At 51.5% G+C, this 21,203-nt stretch overlaps 1 protein-coding gene across 2 annotated transcripts in view; it reads right to left on the reverse strand.

Annotated features, from left to right (window-relative positions):
- SEPTIN9 (septin 9) overlaps window positions 1-15,064 on the reverse strand; it is a 135,684-nt gene extending 120,620 nt beyond the window's left edge. Inside the window, exon 1 of one of the 2 annotated variants that reach the window (XM_085077891.1) lies at window positions 14,719-15,064. In XM_085077891.1, coding sequence (XP_084934017.1) covers window positions 14,719-14,740 — 22 coding nt within the window. In that variant the 5' untranslated portion in view covers window positions 14,741-15,064. The remainder of the gene's footprint in view (window positions 1-14,718) is intronic. The other variant, XM_085077898.1, reaches the window with a different exon arrangement.
- Between the last annotated feature and the right edge of the window lie 6,139 nt (window positions 15,065-21,203).

Consider the following 21,203-nt stretch of genomic DNA (forward strand, 5'->3'; position numbering starts at 1 on the left):
TTATTTAATGGTTTTACATTAATTCTGTACTTTAAAGAATGACTCAGGCACTATCTATAGATTCCTGAGATAATGTCCTCTGTCCTTAAACTGGAGAGAAGGGAAATTACAATTTGAGAGTACAATGAAGCCCTGGCCTCCTACAATTGAGGGTTTTCTCCTATTAATTCTACCCCAGATGTAGCCAAGGCAACCGAGTTTCATAAACTAATAACATTCTTTGGTGTTTTTCCTTGTATCTTACAATTATATTTAATAGTGGCTGCAGCAGGGAAGTTGGAAGAGAACTCCAGCCAAATTTAGGACATTTTTGAGTGCCTAATGCTGCAGATCAGCTTACACTGGAGTTTCCAGAAGTGCCTTTACAAACTGCAGTACAATTCCATCTGGATCTTGCAAGATGCTGCACTCAGACCTTCAAGCCACTCGTGTGGCTGATTTTGGGACCATAGTTGGTCTTTCTGTGGGTGTCTGACTTGGAGATGGAAGAGAGAGCTCTGTCTGTAAGGGTCCAGTTGTGTTCTCCCCTTCTTCCCCCCAGACTATATCATACAGACAATTTAAAGGCATTTAATGAAGAACCAGGTTCTAACAAGTCCCCATGGCCCATGCTGTGCCCCAAAATCCATCTGCTGTGTCTTGCTGCCACACATCAGAGACAGCCAGCACAAAAACACTAAGCTCATTTAAATACAAGATGTAGAATCAATATGCAAGTGCCAATATCTCATTGGGTTGTCCTTTAAAATCTTTGTGAGGGACAAGAGGCAGGCACTGATCTTTTCTCTCTGGTGACCAGTGACGGGACTTGAGGAAACAACAAAAAGCTGTGCCAGGGGAGGCTTAGGTTGGATATTAGGAAAAGGTTTTTCATCCAGAGGGTGGTGGAGCACTGAACAGGCTCCCCAGGACATGGTCATGGCCTCAACCCTGCCAGAGTTTAAGAAGTGTTTGGACAATGCTCTCAGGCACAGGGAGGGATTTTGGGGCTGTCCTGTGCAGGGCCAGGAGTTGGACTCGATGGACCTTGTGAGTTCCATCTCAGAATATTCTTTGATTCTATGGAAACAATAGTTCTAGGTCTAATTCTACCTTTCAGCCACATCTTGCTCTCCAACAGCCAGCTCTAGAGCAGAGCAGCAGGAAAATTAAGAATGGGTTCATTCAAATAAAGCCCAGATATAAAAACCACCTCCTGATGCCACTCCATGATTACACACACCACTCTCCAGGTACCAAGGGATGCCAACACAACTCCTAATGGGGCTCTCCAGCTGCCAGCAAGGGGAAAGCAAAGCCCCTGGCACCACCAAAGAGCTCAGCCCTGGCAAAAGGCAGAGTGAAATCACTCCTGGCACAGGTGAAAACCATCCCAAGCCACGGAGCAGTGCCTGCAGCCTCTGAGGAAGCCTTTTTCTCTATAAAGAGGGCTCACACAGGGAGGCACAAAGCCTATTCTGTGGGTGTGGTGAAAGGCAGCTTTGTCCATGGAACATGGCACGCCCGGTGGAACGGAGCTGTCAGCCTGGGTCCCATCCAGAACCCCCCCGAGTCACTCACCCTGACAATCCAGATGTTCAGGCTCCACCATGCAAATCCTTGCCACAGAAAAGGCAGTTTCTGCCCCTCCTGGGTGACCCAAACCCTGACCCTGGCCGAGCCCCTGCTCTGTGCCAAGAGGGGATGCCAGCAGGGTGAAGCTCCTGAACAGCCACCTTGTGCCATAAGGAATGAGCCACAGGGTGAGAAACCTGCCCTGGGGCATGCACAGGCTGCTGCCAGCCACACCTGGAAGGTATTTCCCTGTCTGGAGGCTCAGGTCACTCCTGACAACCTCAACACCACTGCCAGAGTTCATTACATGAGCTGACCTTTCCCAAATGGCATCTCCTGCAGCCTGAGAACTCCAACACCCTTTGGCCAGAGGGGATCCATGGCACTGCCATATCCCTCCAGCCCAAACCTATCCACCCTTTGCATCCCTGGCAGGAGCAGCACCCAGGCAGGAACCTCCCTGCCCTGTCCAGAGCTGCAGGACTGACCTGGGGCCAAGGCAGGATGCTCTGGGGGGTGTCAGAATTCCAGCCTTATCTCCAGAGGCTGAGATCATGAGCAGAAAATGTTTCTGTGTTGTCTCAGCAAGCTTCCTCTTGGCACCCTTCTTCCTCCCTGCCGCAGCACCTCTCTGTGAGCAGCTCTGGGGAACATTCACTGGTGCAGAATAAATGTATTTACCACGTCTGAGACATCAGATCTAGGACAGTGTCTGTCCCTAGCATGAGCCAGCTGCTCCTCAAGCAGCTGTGCCTGAGCAGGTCAGGGGCAGCAGCCCCAGCTGCAGGGGGATGCTGCTGCCACTGCTTTTGGAACCTGCTGCCACACTGAGCAGTCACCACACACTTGTCACTGGCTGCAAGCTGGCAGCCACCTGCTTTAGTGCCTGAAGGAAGGGTGCCATGGATCAGAACCAGTCTCCAAAGGGTTTGACTCCTCAGCCCAGCAGTACCTGGAAGCCAGAGGCACCAGGAGCAGGGCTCTGCAGCACTGGCACCTCCAGCCCCAGATGGAGGGGGAAGATGGGGTGAATCATCTGGCTGGAGAGAGGCTGCAGGGAGCAGATCTGATTAGGAGATGCTTTTAGATGGCTCGACTCAGGCAAAATTGAATTCCACCTGGTTTTTTTCCAGGCCTCAGTCCTCTGTAATACAGGATATTAGCTCCCTCAGCTTTAAGATAAATGCCTGAAAGACAGAATAGGAAGCACTTTGGTTATCTGCAGTCACCAGAGGGGGAGCAGGACTCAGGGCACCTGACTGTGCCCCAAGCTGGCCACACAAAATGAATGAGACAGTGTTCCTCTGTCTTTCCCAGGCAAAAAGCCATATTTATCCACAGAATGGATCCCCTGGAGGAGCCCAAAGCCCCTCTGTAGGCTCTACAGGTGATACAAGCACACAGAAGGTCAGACAGACAGACCTGTGCTCCATGGGAAGGTGACACCCATGTCCCTCTCCAGAGGCAACTGTCACCCTTCATGCCCTGAGTTCCCTGTGTATAAACAAAGCACTGACCTCCAGGGCTCTTGGGCATCTGTCACCATCAGTTTATTCCATGAGAAAGTGAAATTAAAAAAAGCCCTGCAGCTGAAACAGTGCTTAATCTTGCAAAGATTATGATGACATGATTTGAAAAGCAGAGGAGGCTGTTAAGCCCCCAAAGCAGAGGTCTCTACTTGGTTTATGGTCTTATTTTGCCCATAATCTATAGGCAACAGGGCTTGGATGCTTCCAGGATGTTCTGAGGGGCGATGTCACAGCAGTTTTTAATCCAAAGCCTGACCTTCCTGCTGTGTTTTGACCTAAGGACCCATCATTCATCAACCACCAGGAATGGGAAGAGAGGTTATTAAAGATGAAGATGATCCCACGTGAGGATGAAATGTTAGAGATTATTAGAATTCAGATTAATCCTGGTACACTGGAAAAGGACAACCACAAAACAGAGAGGAAAGTGAGGGGAGACCTCACTGTGATCTTCAAAATCCACACAAAGGGCACAGAGAGGACTCAAGAAAATGGCTGGAGCTGAGTCAGGGCAGGTTTAGGTTGGATATCAGGAAAAGGTTTTTCACCCAGAGGGTGGTTGGGCACTGAAACAAGGCTCTCTGTGTGACACTGAGCCTGTCTGAGCTCAAAGAGCCTTTGGACAATGCTCTCAGGCACGGGGTGAGGTTCTTGGGGTGTTCTTGGGATTCTTGGGGTGAGGTTCTGTTCTGCACAGAGCCAGGAGTTGACGCAATGATCCTGGTGGGTTCTTTCCAACTCTGCATGTTCTATGATTCCATGAAAAAACTCAAATACTACACAGTGTGACCAGAAAAGAACCAGCACAAAGGTCTAATTTACACGTCAGACTCAAGTCAGTGGCTACGGGAGGCTCTTACAAAAAATTCCTATCCCACGGGGGTTGAATTGCCAGGCTGTGTCACCATCAACTCAGGGAATGGCTCAGGGCGACAGGAACGCCAGGCAGGTGCCTGTAACCGTGGGATGGAGCTGATGCAGAGGAGGGGTGGGAGGCAGGCTGTCAGGATGGTGTAAACCAGACGAGCAGCAGCAGCCAGGAGATGCTCTTCATTAGAACTGTTCCCTTTGCAAACCCCTCCTGCTGTGCCCTGCATGCCCAGCGGGGACAGAAAGGCTCCAGAGAGGCAGAGCAGCCCTGGTCCAAGGGTCTGTTTGCTCGGAATCAGCTCCTCTGGGGTTCTGCCATGTCCCTGTGCAACCACATGAAAGGAGCCGCTGTCCCTGGCCGGCCAGCCCTGCAGCCCCTCGAGTGCCAGGGGAGCTCCTGGAAAAGCCCCACATCCTGCCCTGAGCAGGGCTGAGCACAGCCCAGGGTTTTGCTGTGAATCCCCTGGGTTCCAAGGTGAGCAGGACACAGTGCCACCTGCACCACCCCGGGTGTTTGCTCGGAGAGAGGAGCAAACAAACCCTCCGTGCTCTCCAGAAATTCAAACAAGGTCAGCTCCACATGGGAAGCAGGAATAGTGAATGGTCCTGGGGGAAGTTTGGGCAGCCCTGGCAGGCCTCAGCCAGCAGAGAGAAGAGGGTGAGGAGGGAGGAGAAGAGCCACAAGTGGTGGGTAGCTGGGGACATCTCTGCCAGCACAGCTTCTGTTCTCCCACCCCCCTGTGGAAACACTGCTCACCCCTGAGCAGCTCCCAGGAGCAGCCTGGCTGTCACTTGGAGGGGCTCTGGGCACAGAAATCCTGCCACAGGCCCAGGAACAAGGACACTGCTTGTTTTTACCCATGACTATGATGAGGTTTTACTCCTGGCTCAGCAGCAGCTCTGTGACTGTGCCCTGGACCAATCTTCCAGATCCTTCCCCTGTGTTACAACCTCTGCCAGCAGCAGCCCAAAAATCATTCACCAACAAAGAGGCACAGTCTATAAAAGGGTTTAATGCAAAAACCTGCACTAATAAGCACCCAGCACACTGACATGGGAGGCTTTTCTGGCTCATATCCATTCCCATACTTATATTCAGGGCCCAAAGGACATGCAAGGCTCAGTCAGATCTGAACATCAATCCAGGCACATATTATGAAACATTCTTTTACTGTTCCCTCTCCATCACAGCGCAAGAACAGGGCTCTCACTTTTCCCACGATGATCTCTAAAAACTTCACAAAACCAAAAACACAAAACAACCACACAGCCACAGACATCCTCCTCTCCTCCCCTCTCCCCACCACGTGTCCAAAAGGCCTCAGATGTATTTTAAAATACTGATGCATGATGATGATTTCCTGGACAGTGGCTGGTCCACACAGAACCATGCAGAGCAGAGCAGCTCTGCCACAGAGGAAGGTCTGAAACCCCCACAGATGGATCAAACTCTCTGTGTCTGAGCTCATCCTTCCCCAGATTAACTCACTGCTCCCAACACTAACTGCAGGAATCAGCTGTCAGACCATTTCACATCACTGCTGGGAGGTTTATCTGACAAAAACCCACCACGGGAAATAACTCACAGCCTCTTGCTCCAGCTGCCAAGCAGGATGAGGAGACCACCCAAGCCATGACATCCCCAACAAGCCACAGCACCAAGAGCCTTCCCCTGCTCTCAGATGTGGGACTCTGCAACTGAGGCATCTCACTTGTCAGAACAGCAATTTGGGAAAGCATTTACAGATGCAGATGGAGCAGAATGGAAATTAATGTCAAAGGGTAATTAGCTGCAGTCATGTCAGTCCTTCAGGTGGTGTCTGAGCTGTTCAGTAAATGCTCAACAGCTCTGAGAGTCATACCTTACCTGGTAAAAAAAAAATCAATAAATTAAAAGACAAGCACTTGAAACCCCATGGTATTGTGGTTCTGGTACAGTTTGGGCACAATTCAAACTCACATTTCCCAGTATCATAACCAATTTTATAAAACACTCTCTAAAACACGTGAAGGCAGGACACCAGAGGGGGAAAAGCCCTTCATGTGGCAGAGAGAGCTGCAAGAGCACATGACAAAGGTCTGAATTTAAGGACACCACAGTGTTTCCAGCAACTGACCTCAGATAAGGGCACTGCAGCACATGTGACTTCTTGTATCAGTAGGACACTGAAAATCAGTGAGCTTGAAAACCTTCCCCAAAGCAAAGAGGATGAGGAGAATTAGGCTTGGACTGGTGACATCATCAGCTTTCAATGCTTCAGATTAAATTCCACGCTGGCAAAGAATTATGGTCCATCCTCATTCCTACTAATTAAAATGTACCTAGATTTTGCTCTTCAGTTTAAAATTTAATTGAAAGTCATCTTGGTAGGAAGATGGAAGTTGAAAATGAGAAGAGCAAAGCCTCTGCAGGGTGCTGGTGGCTGAATCCCACACCACAGAGCTGGGCAGGCTGGGGGCCTCCCACCAACCAGGGTGGGAGATGGGTGACACTCACTCTTCTGCAGCCCAGAGGTGGGCCTTTCCTGCAGGCAAAACAGAGCTCCAGCCTCCCTGGAACAACCCCCTGCCACCTCCCTGGGCTGTCCCTTGCAAATCCTTTGTCCTGACTTGTCCAAGCTGTGCTGTTCTCCTCAGCAGCCTCTCTCTGTACGTGCCCAGGCACTCACAGCTCAGCACTGAGTCACCCCACAGCAGCAGCAGTGGCTGAGGGCATCTCATCCTCGCTTCCTTTGTTTATTCTCTCCATTATACAAAGCTGTAGGCAATCCCCATTTCCCTGGATAACATCAGGACAAAGCAAACACGCTCCCGGGGGCTGCAGCTCGCTCCCCACCCCGAGTGTCCCAACATTCCCTGGCATGGCCAGCACAGCCTGCAAGGGACGTGACTGTGCTCCAGCTGAGGGAACAGGGCAGTTTCAGGGACCCTCTGTCCCAGCAGCTGCTCTGGGCTCAGCCCCACGAGGCATCAGGGAAAGCTGCTGGGTGCCAAACCCTTCCCTTCCCAAAGGGAACCAGTTCATCCCTCTCTCCCCCGGGAGCTGGAGCCCAAGCTCTGTTATTCCCTCAGTCCCCAGAATAGCAATACTCCCACTCCAGGAAATTATGGATTTTCTTGAGCATTGCTGTGACCTTTTTAATTTCCATTCTGCCTTTAGCTGTCTCCTCCCCTACACTCCTTCTCTAAACAAATCTCAAAGCTGTACAAAGTGTTTCCTGTAAATAATACTCATCTGGCATGGACAAAGGGAAGAAAAAAAGCCTTTTTGCTGCTAGTTCCAGCTTGCAGTCATCCCTCCAGTTTGACTTCCATCTGCTTGACCTGGGAGCAGCAAAGGCAGCAGTGTTTGAGGGGAATGGAGGGGACAGTGACATACTCTGACCATCAGATTTGAACCTGAAATGAGAAGTTCAGGCCAGGAAAATAACTGATATTGCACTCCAGAGTGCTGCAGTGCAATGATCAATGCTGAAACCGGGGCAAGACCTTCCCCACAAGCCCCTTCCTGCCCAGCACAGTCAGCTGCTCTCACAAGTGCCACAGCACAGGACAAAAACTTTCCTTCCCCAGGCTGTGATGCCACCCCCCATGGACACCAACCCCTGCTCTAGAGAGGCTCACCTGAGCAGTGGCACAGCAGGAAGCAGCATCCCAGGCTGCTGTGAGTGCCCCTCTGGAACACAAACCGTGGCAGGGTGCCTTGACCTGTCCTTGTCACTGGTCAGTCGCTGAGGCCACCGTGGGAACGAGCTGACTCACCCACCAGGAGCTGTGCTGCCTCTCCCAGCACACCACTGCTGTGTGTGATTCCACAGGGAGAGAGAGGGCTGCAGAGCACAGCTGCTTTTCCTGAGGATACCAGAGCTGCAGGAAGGGGAACTCCCTGTGTGGTGTTAAACACGCTGGCACGGCCAGCTGGCGTCACCCCAAGGGACAGGTGTCTCCTGCAGGTCACCTCTGCCTGCTTTTTGTGAGCTCCCTGCCCTCACACATCTGTCCCACGGGGTAAATCTTCACAAATCACTGCAATACAAAGTGTTCTCCCCTCTCACAGACTTTCCACTTTGTTTGGGTCACACCTTGTGCAGCGAAGCCCAGACACCTCTTCTCTAAGAGGTCCAGGCTGGCCTCACTCAAAGCACCCCACTCTCTGTCAGTGCTGCTCTTTGGGATGTCCCTGCAGCATCTCTCTATGCTCCATGTCACCACTGCTCCTTGCTCAGCCCAGGTGGGCACAGGAATAGGATGGGTATTTTGGGGAAGCACATCATCACCCCACAGGGCCTTTCATTATGTTCTGCAAATGTCTGTGTGTTGCAGTTTGTTATTTCTTCCTCCACAGGCTGGATTTCCTCGCTCCTCCAAACGATTTTCTAACAGATGTTGGGATGTTTTCCTACCTGGAGCAAAGCTCTACCCCTGCCCACACACACCACCCAGCCTGGAGACAGCACAACACCCAACCAAGCCCATCACTGCCATCTGGCCACCCCAGCACTGCACGGTGCTGCCACAGGAGGGTTTTCCAAAACAAGGCTCTGTCAGTCATCACGAGCCATCAGAAACATGTGACGGCACATTGCACTTACATCTGTGGCAATACATTCTGTCAGCATGGGAGCGAAATACAACAATTGTGCCTTTTGATTGGACTTCTCGTGGTCCCACCTTGGGTTTTGCAGCGAGGAAGTGCTGAGGAAAGCTTGCCAGGACTGATGCCAAGTGCCATCAACAGCTCTCGATATCTGCTAAGCCACAGAAACCAACTGTGAGGCCCTGAAGGCAGCTGAGAACAGTCTGTCCAGGGATCAAGGTGCTTTCATCCAACAGAGACTCCAACAATCTCTAACACTCAAGAAAATTACAGGCTTTACTGCCACAAGAGAGGACAGGCATATTAGAAATCTAATTCTCTGAAGAATACAACTTTTTAATTTAAAAAGTAAGCAGGAATGGTTAATGGTTTTTAGGTATTACACAGTGCAGCCCTGGGCAATGCTGCCTCTTGGTCACAGAGTTGTTTTGGGAGCACAGTCTGCAACACTGCCTTGCCCTTCAGCCTTTGCCTCTGCCACCCAGCACACACCAGACATCAAGAAAGTCAGAGATGTGGGGTGGGAAGGACATGCCTGCTTTCACCTGGATCCCCCAGCACTCTGGATAAAGGAGCCTGTTTTCCCTGGGCATCCCTGTACATTGCTACAGCTCAAACAACGATCCCAGGGCACCAGCCAGTGGGAACATCAAAAGTCACTGTCCCACATGTGTGCAGCAATGGGGAAGTGGCTCAGGCAGGGACAGAGCAGGAAACAGCATGATGTGATAGATCAAGTGGTTAAAATAATAAAATGAAAGAGGTTGGAGGAAAAAAACCTCCAGACAGAATGTGTGAATGTTGTGAAGGTGAGCAGGAACCATGGCTGCTCCTCACTGCTATGAAAATGTGAGAGATGGGTTTGGACAAGCTGGAGATGGAGTTGTCCAAAAGTGAACAAAGGTTTGCCTTGCAGGAACAGCATTTGTTTGTTCTTTTCTGTAGGGCTTAAAGCAAGGATGAAGGGCCATAGACATTTGGTATCAACCAGCTTTCACATGGATCTGAATGATGCAGATCATTCCTGGCAGCTGACCCAGCCAACCTGCAGAGCTTTCAGCATCCTGCAAATAATGCAAAGCTCTTTGTCTGTGCACCAACCTCCTGCTGTTCTGGGATTATCCAAATACAAGTTGATTTTGTAGTCCTTGTTTTCTTTCCTGCTGTTTCAGCACCACCAGGTAACACCACATCAACACAAACCCACAACAAGAACTCCTTCCACAGCCTCAGGCAAGGGACTGGAGTTCCTGGGGCATCCCACTCCAGGATGGCATTGCCAGCACCACCATCCTTCCTTTTCCCTCCACTTCTGGGCTCCAAAACTCTCTCCTCACCTTTTTTTTACCTTTTCACACTCCCCCCCTCACTCTCACTGACTTTGCTGATGCTTCCTCTTGGCTCTGCCACCAATGGGAAGGGGAAAAAGCTCAGTTCTGCTCGGGCATGGAGCTCTGGCAGAGGGGAATGGCATCCTCTGAGTGTGGGCAGAGTATGAGCCACTTGTAAACCAAACAACCACCCAGCACAGACACTTTTGCCTCCAATAAAATCAGCCATGAGCCCAGTAACCAGCATGGTGGCTGCTCCTCCACCTGTGGCAGCTCTGCTCCACCAAGCACTGGGATGAGGGTAAACTCCATCATTCTCAAGTGCAATGGGTATTTCCTGCTCCTGCACTTGTCCAGGAGCTTTCCCAGAGGCCTTTCCTTCCTGCACTGCTTGGAGGAGCCCTGCAGAGCTGTGCCAGGGGCTGCTGCACCTCACCATAACCCAGCTTGCTGCTGCAAAACCACAGAGTCCTTTGGTCTCCAGACACAGGAGCAAAAACATGCAGCAGAGACACAATGAGAGCACTGGGTGCAGCAGGGCTGTGGCTCAGAGTGACAGGTGGAAATGTGCCCAGGGGACAGGGCATTGTGAGCCAACGCTGGCACTGAGTTTAGGAGTTGAGCAGCAGGTTTGAACAGCCACAGAATCAAGACTCAGCTTCCTGGGGTTGAATGCAAATCTTCGTTACAAATTTGATTGGTTGGTTTTGGGGTTTTTGTGATATCCCACTGGCCCAGCAATGCAGGTTTCAGGGAGTGAGAGCTAACTGAGAGTTTGAGCTGAAAAACAATGGCTTTTTTTTAATATTTCAAACAAAACTATTTTGAATTTCTGTTCCAAATGACAATCTAAAATTAAATGAATGTTTTTGTTGGATCCAAGCAGTATTTTTTCCTTGATATTGCAGTTTGGCCAGTGAACTAGAGAAAAAAAAATATTTAAAAAATCAGGTCTGAGCAAGTCTGTTCATTTTTCCCCAGCTCAGACAGAGGGTGCCAGTTCAGTGACAGGAGATAAGGTCAGTTCAGGAGCAAACAATGGGCTCTGCAGGCACCGGTCATCCCCACCCCACCCAGCAGCTTTTATGGCAGGGTGGCTAAAAGCCTTTGAGGGAACCACACCGGGTCTCTCTCACACAGTATCAGCCTGAAAATGATCCAGTCTCAGTTTTTCTAGCCCATTTCAGACCAGTGACAACCAGATATGGACTGAGACCCCACCAACAGACAGTGCTTGTCCAGTCACAGCCCTTGAGGATTTTCAGGAGGGACAAGTCTATGCACTGCTGCCTCACTGTGCTGTGATGACCTCCCTCACTCTGTGCTGCATGAGGAATCACTGTGAAGTGTCCCTGTGCTGTCACAGCTCCACAGCACATCTCTAACCCAGCCCAGCAAGAGCTCCTGTGCTTCTCTTCTCTCTCTGGATGTGCTAGAGCACAAACCAGAGCCCTTTGGTGAGGTACAAACCCCACCTGTCCCCCACACCTGTACCTGATGCTGCTTGGCTCAGATCCACAGGTACACAGCACCTGCAGGAGCCCTGTGGTGTCACCTCTGAGGCCATGAAGGGCCTGGGGCAGGAGGGGACCCTGGGACACTACAAACCAACAATCAGAGGACAGAGCAGTTTTCCCAAAGCTTCCCAGCTGAAATGGAATCACAGAATGGTTTGGGTTGGAAGGAATCTCAAAGACCCTCTAATTCCAAGCCCCTGCCACAGGCAGGATACCTTCCCCCAGACCAGGTTACTCAGAGCCACATCTAACCTGGCCTGGAGCACTTCTGGTGATGAGACAGTCACAAATTCTCTAGATGGCACCAGCAACTCCAATCTGACTTACATTCTGTTTCCCATGTTTTATAGGGAATCATTTTACGAGTCGCAATATGGGAAAATGCTCGTGCAATGATGGAATCACAGCTCTTGCTGTTATTCCTGTATTTTTTCCTATAGCTTTAGCTCATATATGAAGAGTTATTTCTCCCTAAGTGCCTAAGCAATAAATTAGGAGTCTGCAGTTCAGGTAAGGGTGGGTGACACATAACCACTACGAATAATTCTGGAGGTACTGTAATTCCAGTGATCCTTATTTTAGTGAGTGCCAACATCTAACATAAACCTGAAACTGAAACCATCCTTGGCCAAAACCACTTGCACTATCCTTGAAAATACCTATAAATCGTCATGTCATTTATCACAAATCCTGTCTATTGCTTCTTTGGCAATGCAATTGGGCTTGAGTAATGGAAAAATGAGAATAGAAAAATCCTTAAAAAGTAGTATTCCAGGGCAAGTTCGCCTTTAGCATCTGAAATAACAGACATCCCCAAGGCAAACATGTAAGAGCTGGCTTCAACAGAAGTTACTGCTCGCTTTTAGCTGGCTGTGTAAAATCCCTGTTTCACGCTCTCCCCTCCTCCTGCTGCTGCTGCCAGGAGTTCCAGGAACAAAAGCACTGCCGGGATGAGCCTCACACGCCCGCGGCTACAGCACAAAGGTCTGCCTGAGCCTCTCTGCTCCCAGGAGGTGAGGCATGCGAAGGTAAACTCTTCATCCCAACCCCACCTACGTGGCGTGGTGTATGCTCAGGAGTCACGGCAGATGGGGAATGGTGGCCCCTGAAGTGCTTTAGGGAAGGTAAATCTTGCCTGGGGTGGGGAACAGCCTGGTGACAGGAGAGCACTGCTGTGCCCACGGAGGATGGAGCTGCAGCTTCAGCCCTGGGGAGTCAAGCAAGATGTTTCAGCTCGGTTCAGGGGGACCCAGTCCACAAAATATATCCACAATGTGCCAGAGAGGGACAAATCAGGCCAGGGAGGGATGTTCCCTAGGCTCAAAAAATGTTTAGATGTTAGTTTTTCCCCTTTGCCATCATTGTCAGGAGTTTCTTAACCAGGCACTGTGTTTCCAGGCTGCCAGGGGCTGTCAGCATCAGCCTTTGCAGCTGAGAAGCCACTTTGTCACCTCACCAGCTCCTCTGGCAGACAGCAGAGAGCCCAGGGGCTCTGCAGCACCCTGAACACCTTTTGTCCTGGAGAAACAGTCTGGATCCCCAGTGAAATCCCCCAAAGCGAGTGACCATGGCTGTGCCCTGATTTGTGAGCCCAGCAGCCCAGCAGAGCTGGCTCCACCTCGCTCACAGGTGGCAGCTCTCCAAGGTGGCCTCCTCAGCGCTGTGGGTGATTCATCCACCTCCATTCACCTCCTGCCTGATAAATCAGGGAGAGACATGGCCCTGGCACAGCACAGCCAGAGCTGCAGTGCTCAGAGTGAAGCCTTGGCAGCCCAGAGCAGCTCGGCTCAGCTCTTTGCAAGGTGTGAGGTGTTTGTGAGGAGCACACTTCTCCTGTTGCTTCTGTGTAGTGAATTCTGGCCATGGCAGCTCTTCTGTTCTTTTCATTTCAATATCTGCACCGTGCCCAGGGAAAGCTCAAAGCAGTTTTTCCAAAACACAACCACAGTCTCCTTGAATCAAAGGTCCTGTCTGAAAGTCAGCCGATCCCAGCTGTACTGACCAGAGACACATCAGGGGCTTTGCAGGGCCTCAGCTCCATCCCAGAACAACCCACCCTGAACAAGCAGAGCAGCCAAGGACCACTCAGCCTCATCTGCATGGAGTCACAACAGCAGGTCACAGCACTGGCAGCTTTTATGTACAACAGCCAGTTGTATGCAAACCCATCCTTGCACTGCTCCTCAGCTGCTCCCACCACCTCAGGAGACCACAACAATAACAGGTTTCCCTACACAGAGTGCACAACCATTAATAGCCAATTTAATCCATTACAACGTGCTAATCATCACACTCAGACTGTCTCAGGTTCCCGGCATACAAGCCCTAATAAACCCTCCCGGCAGCCCATTTAGCAGCACTAATGAGAGAAGAGAAATGTGCAAGAGAGAAACGTTGCTAATTAATTTTAATAACAAACGGGCAGCAGCATCACAGAGTGAATTTTCTGAGGGGAGCCAGACTCTCAGCTCCTGTGGCTCATGAGCTCAGGCAGAGTCCCGTGGCCGTGACATGGCTTAAGTGACTGGAACTGCCACCAGCAGTCCTGCGGGGTGACCAGACCCGTGGCTTGGCGCGTTTGGAGGTGGCTGGCATGATGCCACCACGTCCCCACGGTGGCCAAGGCAGAACTTGGCTTGTAGAGCACAGAGTCACAGGCTGGTGCCTGGAGCAGAGCAGAAATCAGCTGCAGAGCAAAGTCCAGCAGCTGGAGGAGCTGCCAGAGGCACCTGAGCCTTATGGGGTGAGTAGGGGATCTCTCACAGGAGCTGTGTCCTCTCTGGGGTGCACCAGCCGCTCCTTGGGGCCTCTGGCAGGATGTCCCAGGGCGTTCAGAGGAATGACACCAGGCGTGGTGGCACACTCTGTGCCAGCCAGGGAGCAAGGAGCAGAGGGCACAATGCCCTCACCCCATCGGGCAACACTGGGAAAGCCAGGGAGAAGTGAGAATAGAGTCCCCCAGCTTTAGGGGATCCCATCTCTTACACCCCGTTTGGAGATCCGCGCAGCCCCGAGGGCAGCCAGTGTCACACACACCGCGCTCCTGTCCCCATTTCGCGCTGCCACTCGGCGCTGGGTGCCCTCTGATAACAAGTTCCGTGCCACACTGCCGGGTTCTGCCTGGAACAGGCTGCCTCGCTGCGTTTGCTGTGCTTTTCAAGCCTTTTTAACGTGTTTATACACAGTGAAACAGCTGCTCACTCCTCCGCAGAGCGCTCGGAGCCAGGAGCGCTTGTGCACGTCGTACTTGGGGGTGTTTTAAACCTTTTCTTTTCCCCGTACAGACACAAAGGGAGAGGCGAGAGGAGAGGGAGGCTCACCTGAATACGAGGATTTCTTCATGCCGTCGCTGCGGGCTGTGACATGGGAGCAGGGGCGAGGCCGGGAGGGTGCCGGGGGTGCCGCGATCCTTTTGTAGGCAGGGACGGGGAGGGGACGGCAAGGTGCCACCGCATCCGCGCCCGGCTCCGGCCGAGGGGCAGCCCAGCTCTGCCAGCTGTCAGCACACACCTTTCCCAGCCGCACACACCGGTGCGGGCTGTTCCAAGTCTCCCGGCACGGGCAGGGGAAGAGCGGGGCTCAGCCTCCCCCGCGGCTGCACCTTAGCCCCGCGGCACGCAAACCATCCCCGGGGCTCAGCCCTGCCAGCTCCCCGCCCTGGAAATCCCGGTGCGTTCAGCCGCCGCAGCAAAGGGAAGGGGTGGAATTTCACGCCTCCAGCCCGGCGCACCCCATGGATTTGATTCAGCCCTTGGCTGCTGGAGCAGCTCAGGTCAGCGCTGCTCCGCCGTCTCTAGTTCAAAGTGCACTAGTGACCCGTGAAAACGCCTCTTTCCTCTCCAAACCCGCTCGTCCGGAGCTCAATCAAGTCTGTAAACCGAGCAAAACCTTAGTGCAGGCTCACACCTCGCTCACCCGCTGCTCTTGGGGGAACAGAGAGCCACAGACCCCAGGAGCAGCCCCCAGACATCACCCCAGGTGTGGGGAAGAGGATTTTACTATTCCATGTGCCAGCAGGGCAGGCACGCTCCGGATCGCTCCTCGGAGAGACGCAGGTTGGGCAATTAATTACACAAATGCAATCAGCCGGGGGCATTGCAAACACAGACAGGAAGAAAGTCATAGCTACTCCTAATTTGCTCTGAGGGCACAGGGAAGTGCAGAGCCTGAGCTGCTGGAGGAAGGGCCAGGCTGTTCCCCGGAAAAATTTCCACAGCCCCTCAAGGTGGGTCACGCACACACAAAAGTCCTGTTCACATGAGAGAATTCCACCATTTCTAAGGCATGGGTTCCATAGGAAGGACTTTCTGCTTGGTTTCAGACTCTTCCACAGTAGGAAACAAAGTGTTCTGTCCCCAGCCCTAACCCTGGCATTGCATGGGGACAGAGAAAGGTAGTAGATGAGCTGGATTAAGAGGATATAGTCCTATCAGCATTTCTTACCATTTCTCAGCCATAGATTATCCCCCCTGTAACAGATCTGAACAAAAGGATTGTCTGAGTCTCTCTCTGGCTTTAGTGCAAAACTGGAAGAGCTGGATGAAGTCACTGGGGGATTCAGTGCTAAGCAGGCAGACTTTGCACTGGAACAGCTCAGGAGCACTCCACATTCCCAGGATTGTAGCAACAATTCCCCACTGCTGCAGGACAGCACTACAGGGGTCTGCAGGGAGAAAGATGTTTGCAAAAACTGTCATCAACCAAGCTCTTGAACCACCCAAGGTTTGTTGCTTAATCAAACACACATTTAAGGCAATAGTAATGATATATTACACGCTTTCCACAGGTGCTTTTGAAATCATTAGTCACAATTCCTGGAGGAGAAACAATAATGCAACAACTTGCCCCACCTCGTGCACCAAGTAAGGGCAAAGTCGGGAGCAGAACTCACTGCCAGTCACTGATCCCACTGTTCTGCCCCTGCCTGCACCTCTCTGATGGACATGACTGTTTAACACTCAGCACTCACAGGGATACACCTCACAGCAGTTCAAAAGGCACCTTTCCCTTCTTGATTTTGGGGATATGTGCACATGTGCCTGATTTAGTGTGCAATTACACACACACCTGCGTGCAATTCAGCGTCTGGCTCCGTGTTTGTGTGATTAGGTGAGCAAAGGGTGGCTGTGCCATCATCCCAGGGCTGCTGGGGAGCAGCTTGTTTAGAGCTGTGGCCTTTTGATCAGCTCCACTGCACAAACACAAGCAGCAAATTGTGGGGCAGCCGTCCTACTGCAGGGCCAAACAAACACGATGAGACAGAAAGTGGCTGAAGGGATAATTTTCTGGAATAATCTCTGACAAAGAATCCTTTTCTTTGCCTGCCCAGCCTCGGAATTACCCAGAGAATCAGTCCCTTGGCTCAGAAGGGCAGGTTAATGTTTAATACACAGTGCAGAGCCCACAGGCTTCAAATAGGTAAGTCATTTTGAGGTTTTTTTTTTCCTCTACTCTTTCTTAAGCTAGTGAGGGAGTTTGCTGTTCCTGAAAGTGAGGGGTTTGGACTGCTGGCTCAGCTCTGGCAGGCACTATTTGAGCTTCACCAGAACAGCTCAGATCTAACCTGGCATTCACCAGCCCTGAACATCCCCCTGCCAAACACATCCCACCCTGGCACTGGCAGAGGCACAGAGCTGTCCCCTGTTCAGAGAGGCTGTGCCAGCACCTCGGGCTGCCCAGCTCCACACACACAGCAGTGACCTTTGCAGGGGTGAGCCTGGCCAGGCTGCTCTGAGCCCTGTGGCACCTGCAGCTGCTGGGGCTGCAGATGTTGCACCTCCTGCAGCAGCTGCAGTGCCTGGCCCAGCTGTGGTGCCCTCAGCAGCTGGTTCTTCCTGCAACACGTGTGTCAGAGTTGTTTCAGGCGTGAAAAGCTTTGGCTGCAAGTGGTCTGTGCTGTCTCTCCCCCAGCATCCTGTCCAGGGAGCCACGTTCCCCAGCATGTGGGGGTCCTGCATGCAGAAACACAATCTCCCAAACTAAACACAGCAGGGATGGGAGGAGGGAGAGACAAGCACGGCCAGCTCCACGCTGTGGGCTGAGACCAGCAGCCAGAGGCCCAGGAAAGGGTCAGGGGGAGAGAGAGAACAGCAGAGGCAGCAGCACCCAGAAATGTATAGTGGAGTGAGGAGGAAAAGGTACAAGTAAGAAAAGGATGAACCCCATGGAAAAAGACTGACTGCAAGGACTCACACAAAGCGGGATATTCGGGAATGCTGAGCTGTGTCACTGCCTCTCTGACTCACTCATTCAATCTCTCAGACCAGGCTTCTCTTGCAAAAGGGGAGGAAGATGGAGGTTTCCCAGGGAGAGGTGTGGTGTGGCAAGGCTCAGTGCTGCCCTGGGGCTCCAAGGCATTGACTGGTAGGCCAAATTGGCTGTTATGGAAAGAGCAGAACTCCCTGAGACAAGGAGAAGCAGGAATTTACACTGCAAACACCTGCCTGTGTGCAGCAGAGCAGAGCTGAGCTTGGGGAACAGCATCTTTGATACAGGGGTAGAAACTCAGGTGTCAGGACTATAAACCCTCCCCATCTCAGCTCTGTTTAGTTTACATGGGATCCTCCAAGCTCCTTTCCTGACCAATCACTCTTGTGGCTTTGATGCTGGAGAGGAGATGCAGAGGAGTTTTCCATCCTGCTCTGCACCAGCAGCCCCTGGTGGAGCCCCTGGCAGGAGGTGAATGGTGACACTGCATCCCAGCCTTGGGGATCCCTGCCAAACCCAGCATGGAGAGCCCCTGGATTCAAGGGGAAGGAAGCAGGAGACCTTGTGGGGTTTGGCCAAGACAGGGCTGTCCTGGAAGGCACCTCTGGGCACTGCTGCACGTGCAGCAGGACCTGAGTGACCCCAGAATCCAACAGCTGGGATGCACTGAGCCAGCAGGAAAGGGCCAGGGGTTCAGTCATCCCACTGGATCTGCTCACTTCCACTGCAGGAGCTCCATGCCAGCAGACTGGCTGCTGTGACACAGCTCAGTCCATGCTCTGTGCCCTTTGCAGGGCACAATTCCCATTGTCTGTGCCCAATTCCCATTGTTGGTGGCCAGGAGAGCAAGATGCATGTGAGAGATGACAAAATCCTGGCAACCAGCACTGGAGACTGGCAGAATCTGCCCTTTTTTCTGCCACCTTCATGGGGAAATTATGGCACCTCTGATGGCTCTCCCTTTCCCCTGCATTCACTCACACAATGCCCCACTTGTGCCAGTCAGTTAATCCATACAGTGCACTGGTTACTTACATTCATTATCCTCATTTACTTATTAAAAAAAAAAAAAACATATTTTCATTTTTAACAGCTCTGAGAAAGGGTTGTCCAAACTGGGATTAAAACTTCTGAGCTGTCTAACTTGTTACTGCCTAACTTTTCAGCTGCAGGAATGTTGGCTGCTCCAAGCTCAGTGGAGCCTTATAAAAACATACCTGCCCAGATCTTGGGGAGGGAGATAGGAATCAGTTCGATGATCAAAGTCCCTGATAGCATTCCTGGATCATACAGGCTTTGCAGAGAACAGCATGCAGAGGTCTGCAGGACTGATTGGCAGTGACCTGGAACTGCTCTCTGCAGCACTTGGGGATAATTTGGTGGAATTCACATCCAAGGAGCCTCCAAGCCCTGACTTCCTCAGTAAGCACATATGAATCATGTGGCTGCTCTGAGGCAGCAGCCTGACTCTCAAGCTTGCAATTAGGGAGTCAGGGGTGGGTTTATGGAGTGCATTTGGGGTGATCTGTTCTTCATGAGCACCAAACCCACTGAAATGTGGGACAGGGCAGTGGGATGTGCATGAGAGCAGCTCAGGTGCCCATGGATGGGGAATAATCTCCTACCTGAAATCATGGCTGAGATCTCAGTGAAATCTAAATAATTTAACATGTCAACAGGCCCACTGCCCTGTCCTCGGTGTCTCTGGGGACAGTGTGGCCTTCTGTAAGTCCCAGTGTCCCCAAATGTCACTGCAAACCTGACTGCCACACCCAGGATGGCTAAACACAAACAACAGCAATGGCATAAACCACCACCACTGCTAAAACTTGCCAGAGTCCAGTCCTGAGCCACATTTTCTAGCCACTGGCCGGGATTTCATGCAGCTCTCTCCCCTTCTTGCTCCACAGTAGGAAAACACAGATGTTCAGCCTGTCAACATCAATCCACAATGCTCAGATGCAGGAGGCCAGGCAGCTGTGGTGACCTAAAGCCTCATCCACTCTCTGCTTTTCCAGGCACTGATTCACTTGGTTAGGACACAGCACAGCCTCTCTGTGGGCTGAAGTGCATATGGTTAAGAGGTAAATAATTCAGCCGTGTGTTTCCTAGCTTTTTTCCCCCCCTGTGATTCCATCTGACAACAAAGCACAGAAAACCCACAGCACTGAAGGATCATCATATATGATCTGATGGTCAGGTTGGTCTCGTTGGGCTGATGGTTATGGTGAGGAAGCAAATAACTTAATGAAGCAATTACTCATATCAAATCAGCAGGTTTTCTTTTTCTTTTCTTCTGCCTTAATTACAAGGAACCAGGAAGAATGTCCAATTACTCAGGGCAGATTTTCATTACCAAACAAGATAACATCTGCTCAGCCACAAGGTACATCAGATGGCCATTTTCATGGAATGGTTAGGGAAGGGAATACTCCAACCTGAAATTAAAGTTGAAGAGGGCATTGACAGACAACAAAACCAAAATTAAAGGCAGCAGTCAATGCCCATTCAATAGAAGGAAAATCCCTGAATGTGAGGGAAGTCTGAATGAAAGGTCATAAGTGTTTTTCATTTTCAATAGCTCCGGTTTCTGAAAACAAAACTCTTCAAGGTGGCTCATGAGCTGACCCACATGAATACATCCCCCACCCCCCTCCAAGAATCATTGTAAAATCCCTGAGCTGCTTTCAGAACTGCCAGCTAAGCACTTCAGAATCTAACTGCAAGTTTGAAAAACAAAAGCAGGTCAAAGTCAAACTCTCAAACTCCTCAAAGCTTAATCCATTTTTCACAAATAGAGAGCCCTGCTTTATGGCTTTTGTGGCCTGAGTTTGAGTTCAAACTGCAGGAATTAAGCAACAACCTCAGCTTTGTGTCAGCTGTGTCCTTCCAAAGTGGTACAGAGGGGAGCTGGACCTCATTTGCCACCAAGTGAGAGTATCCCCAATTTTCATCCAACATCTCACCTAACCCAGGGCAGGACCTGAATCACCAGGTGCCTTTCCACAAGTGCAATTTAGAGAGGCAAAGATGAATCCCTAGGGAAGGGGGAAAGGGGAACAGAGGCACAGTGCTGGAGCTCTGAACAGCCAGGCTTGCTGGCGCTGCACTGGAGGGAAGCACAGAAAGTGTGGGTGAGAGGAACCACAGAGTGCTGACCTCCTCAGCAGCCCCGAGCAGTCTGGCTGCAGGCTGAGCCTGTGCCAGCAAACAGCCAGGCACAACAGCTTGGCTGCTCCTGGGCCTGTGGGGAGCCATCCCTGGGGAGCAGGGAATGGCACAGTCATGCTGCCAGCTGTGCTGAGCTGCCTGCCTGCCACAATTTCCAAACCCAGCCCTGAACGCAGCTCCCAGCCCTGCAGAGGGATTCAGAGCATATCCCTGCATGCAGGACCTTACACATTTACCTCATGTCTGGAAGCCACAGGCACAAGGTGCCCCTTTCCCTGTCAGCTCCTCATGGAAAGGCAGACCCAAAGGCAGAGGGGGCTCTGCCTTGTCTCTCACAGGGAAAACACTGGACTGCAGCCATGGGGCCTGCTAGAACTGGGGAAGGGGAGCAAGGAACTGGAAAACAGAATCAACAATAAAAGAGCCC

This window comes from Lichenostomus cassidix, chromosome 18 (assembly GCF_008360975.1).
Source record: "Lichenostomus cassidix isolate B80296 chromosome 18, HeHo_3.0, whole genome shotgun sequence".
NCBI classification, from domain to species: domain Eukaryota; kingdom Metazoa; phylum Chordata; class Aves; order Passeriformes; family Meliphagidae; genus Lichenostomus; species Lichenostomus cassidix.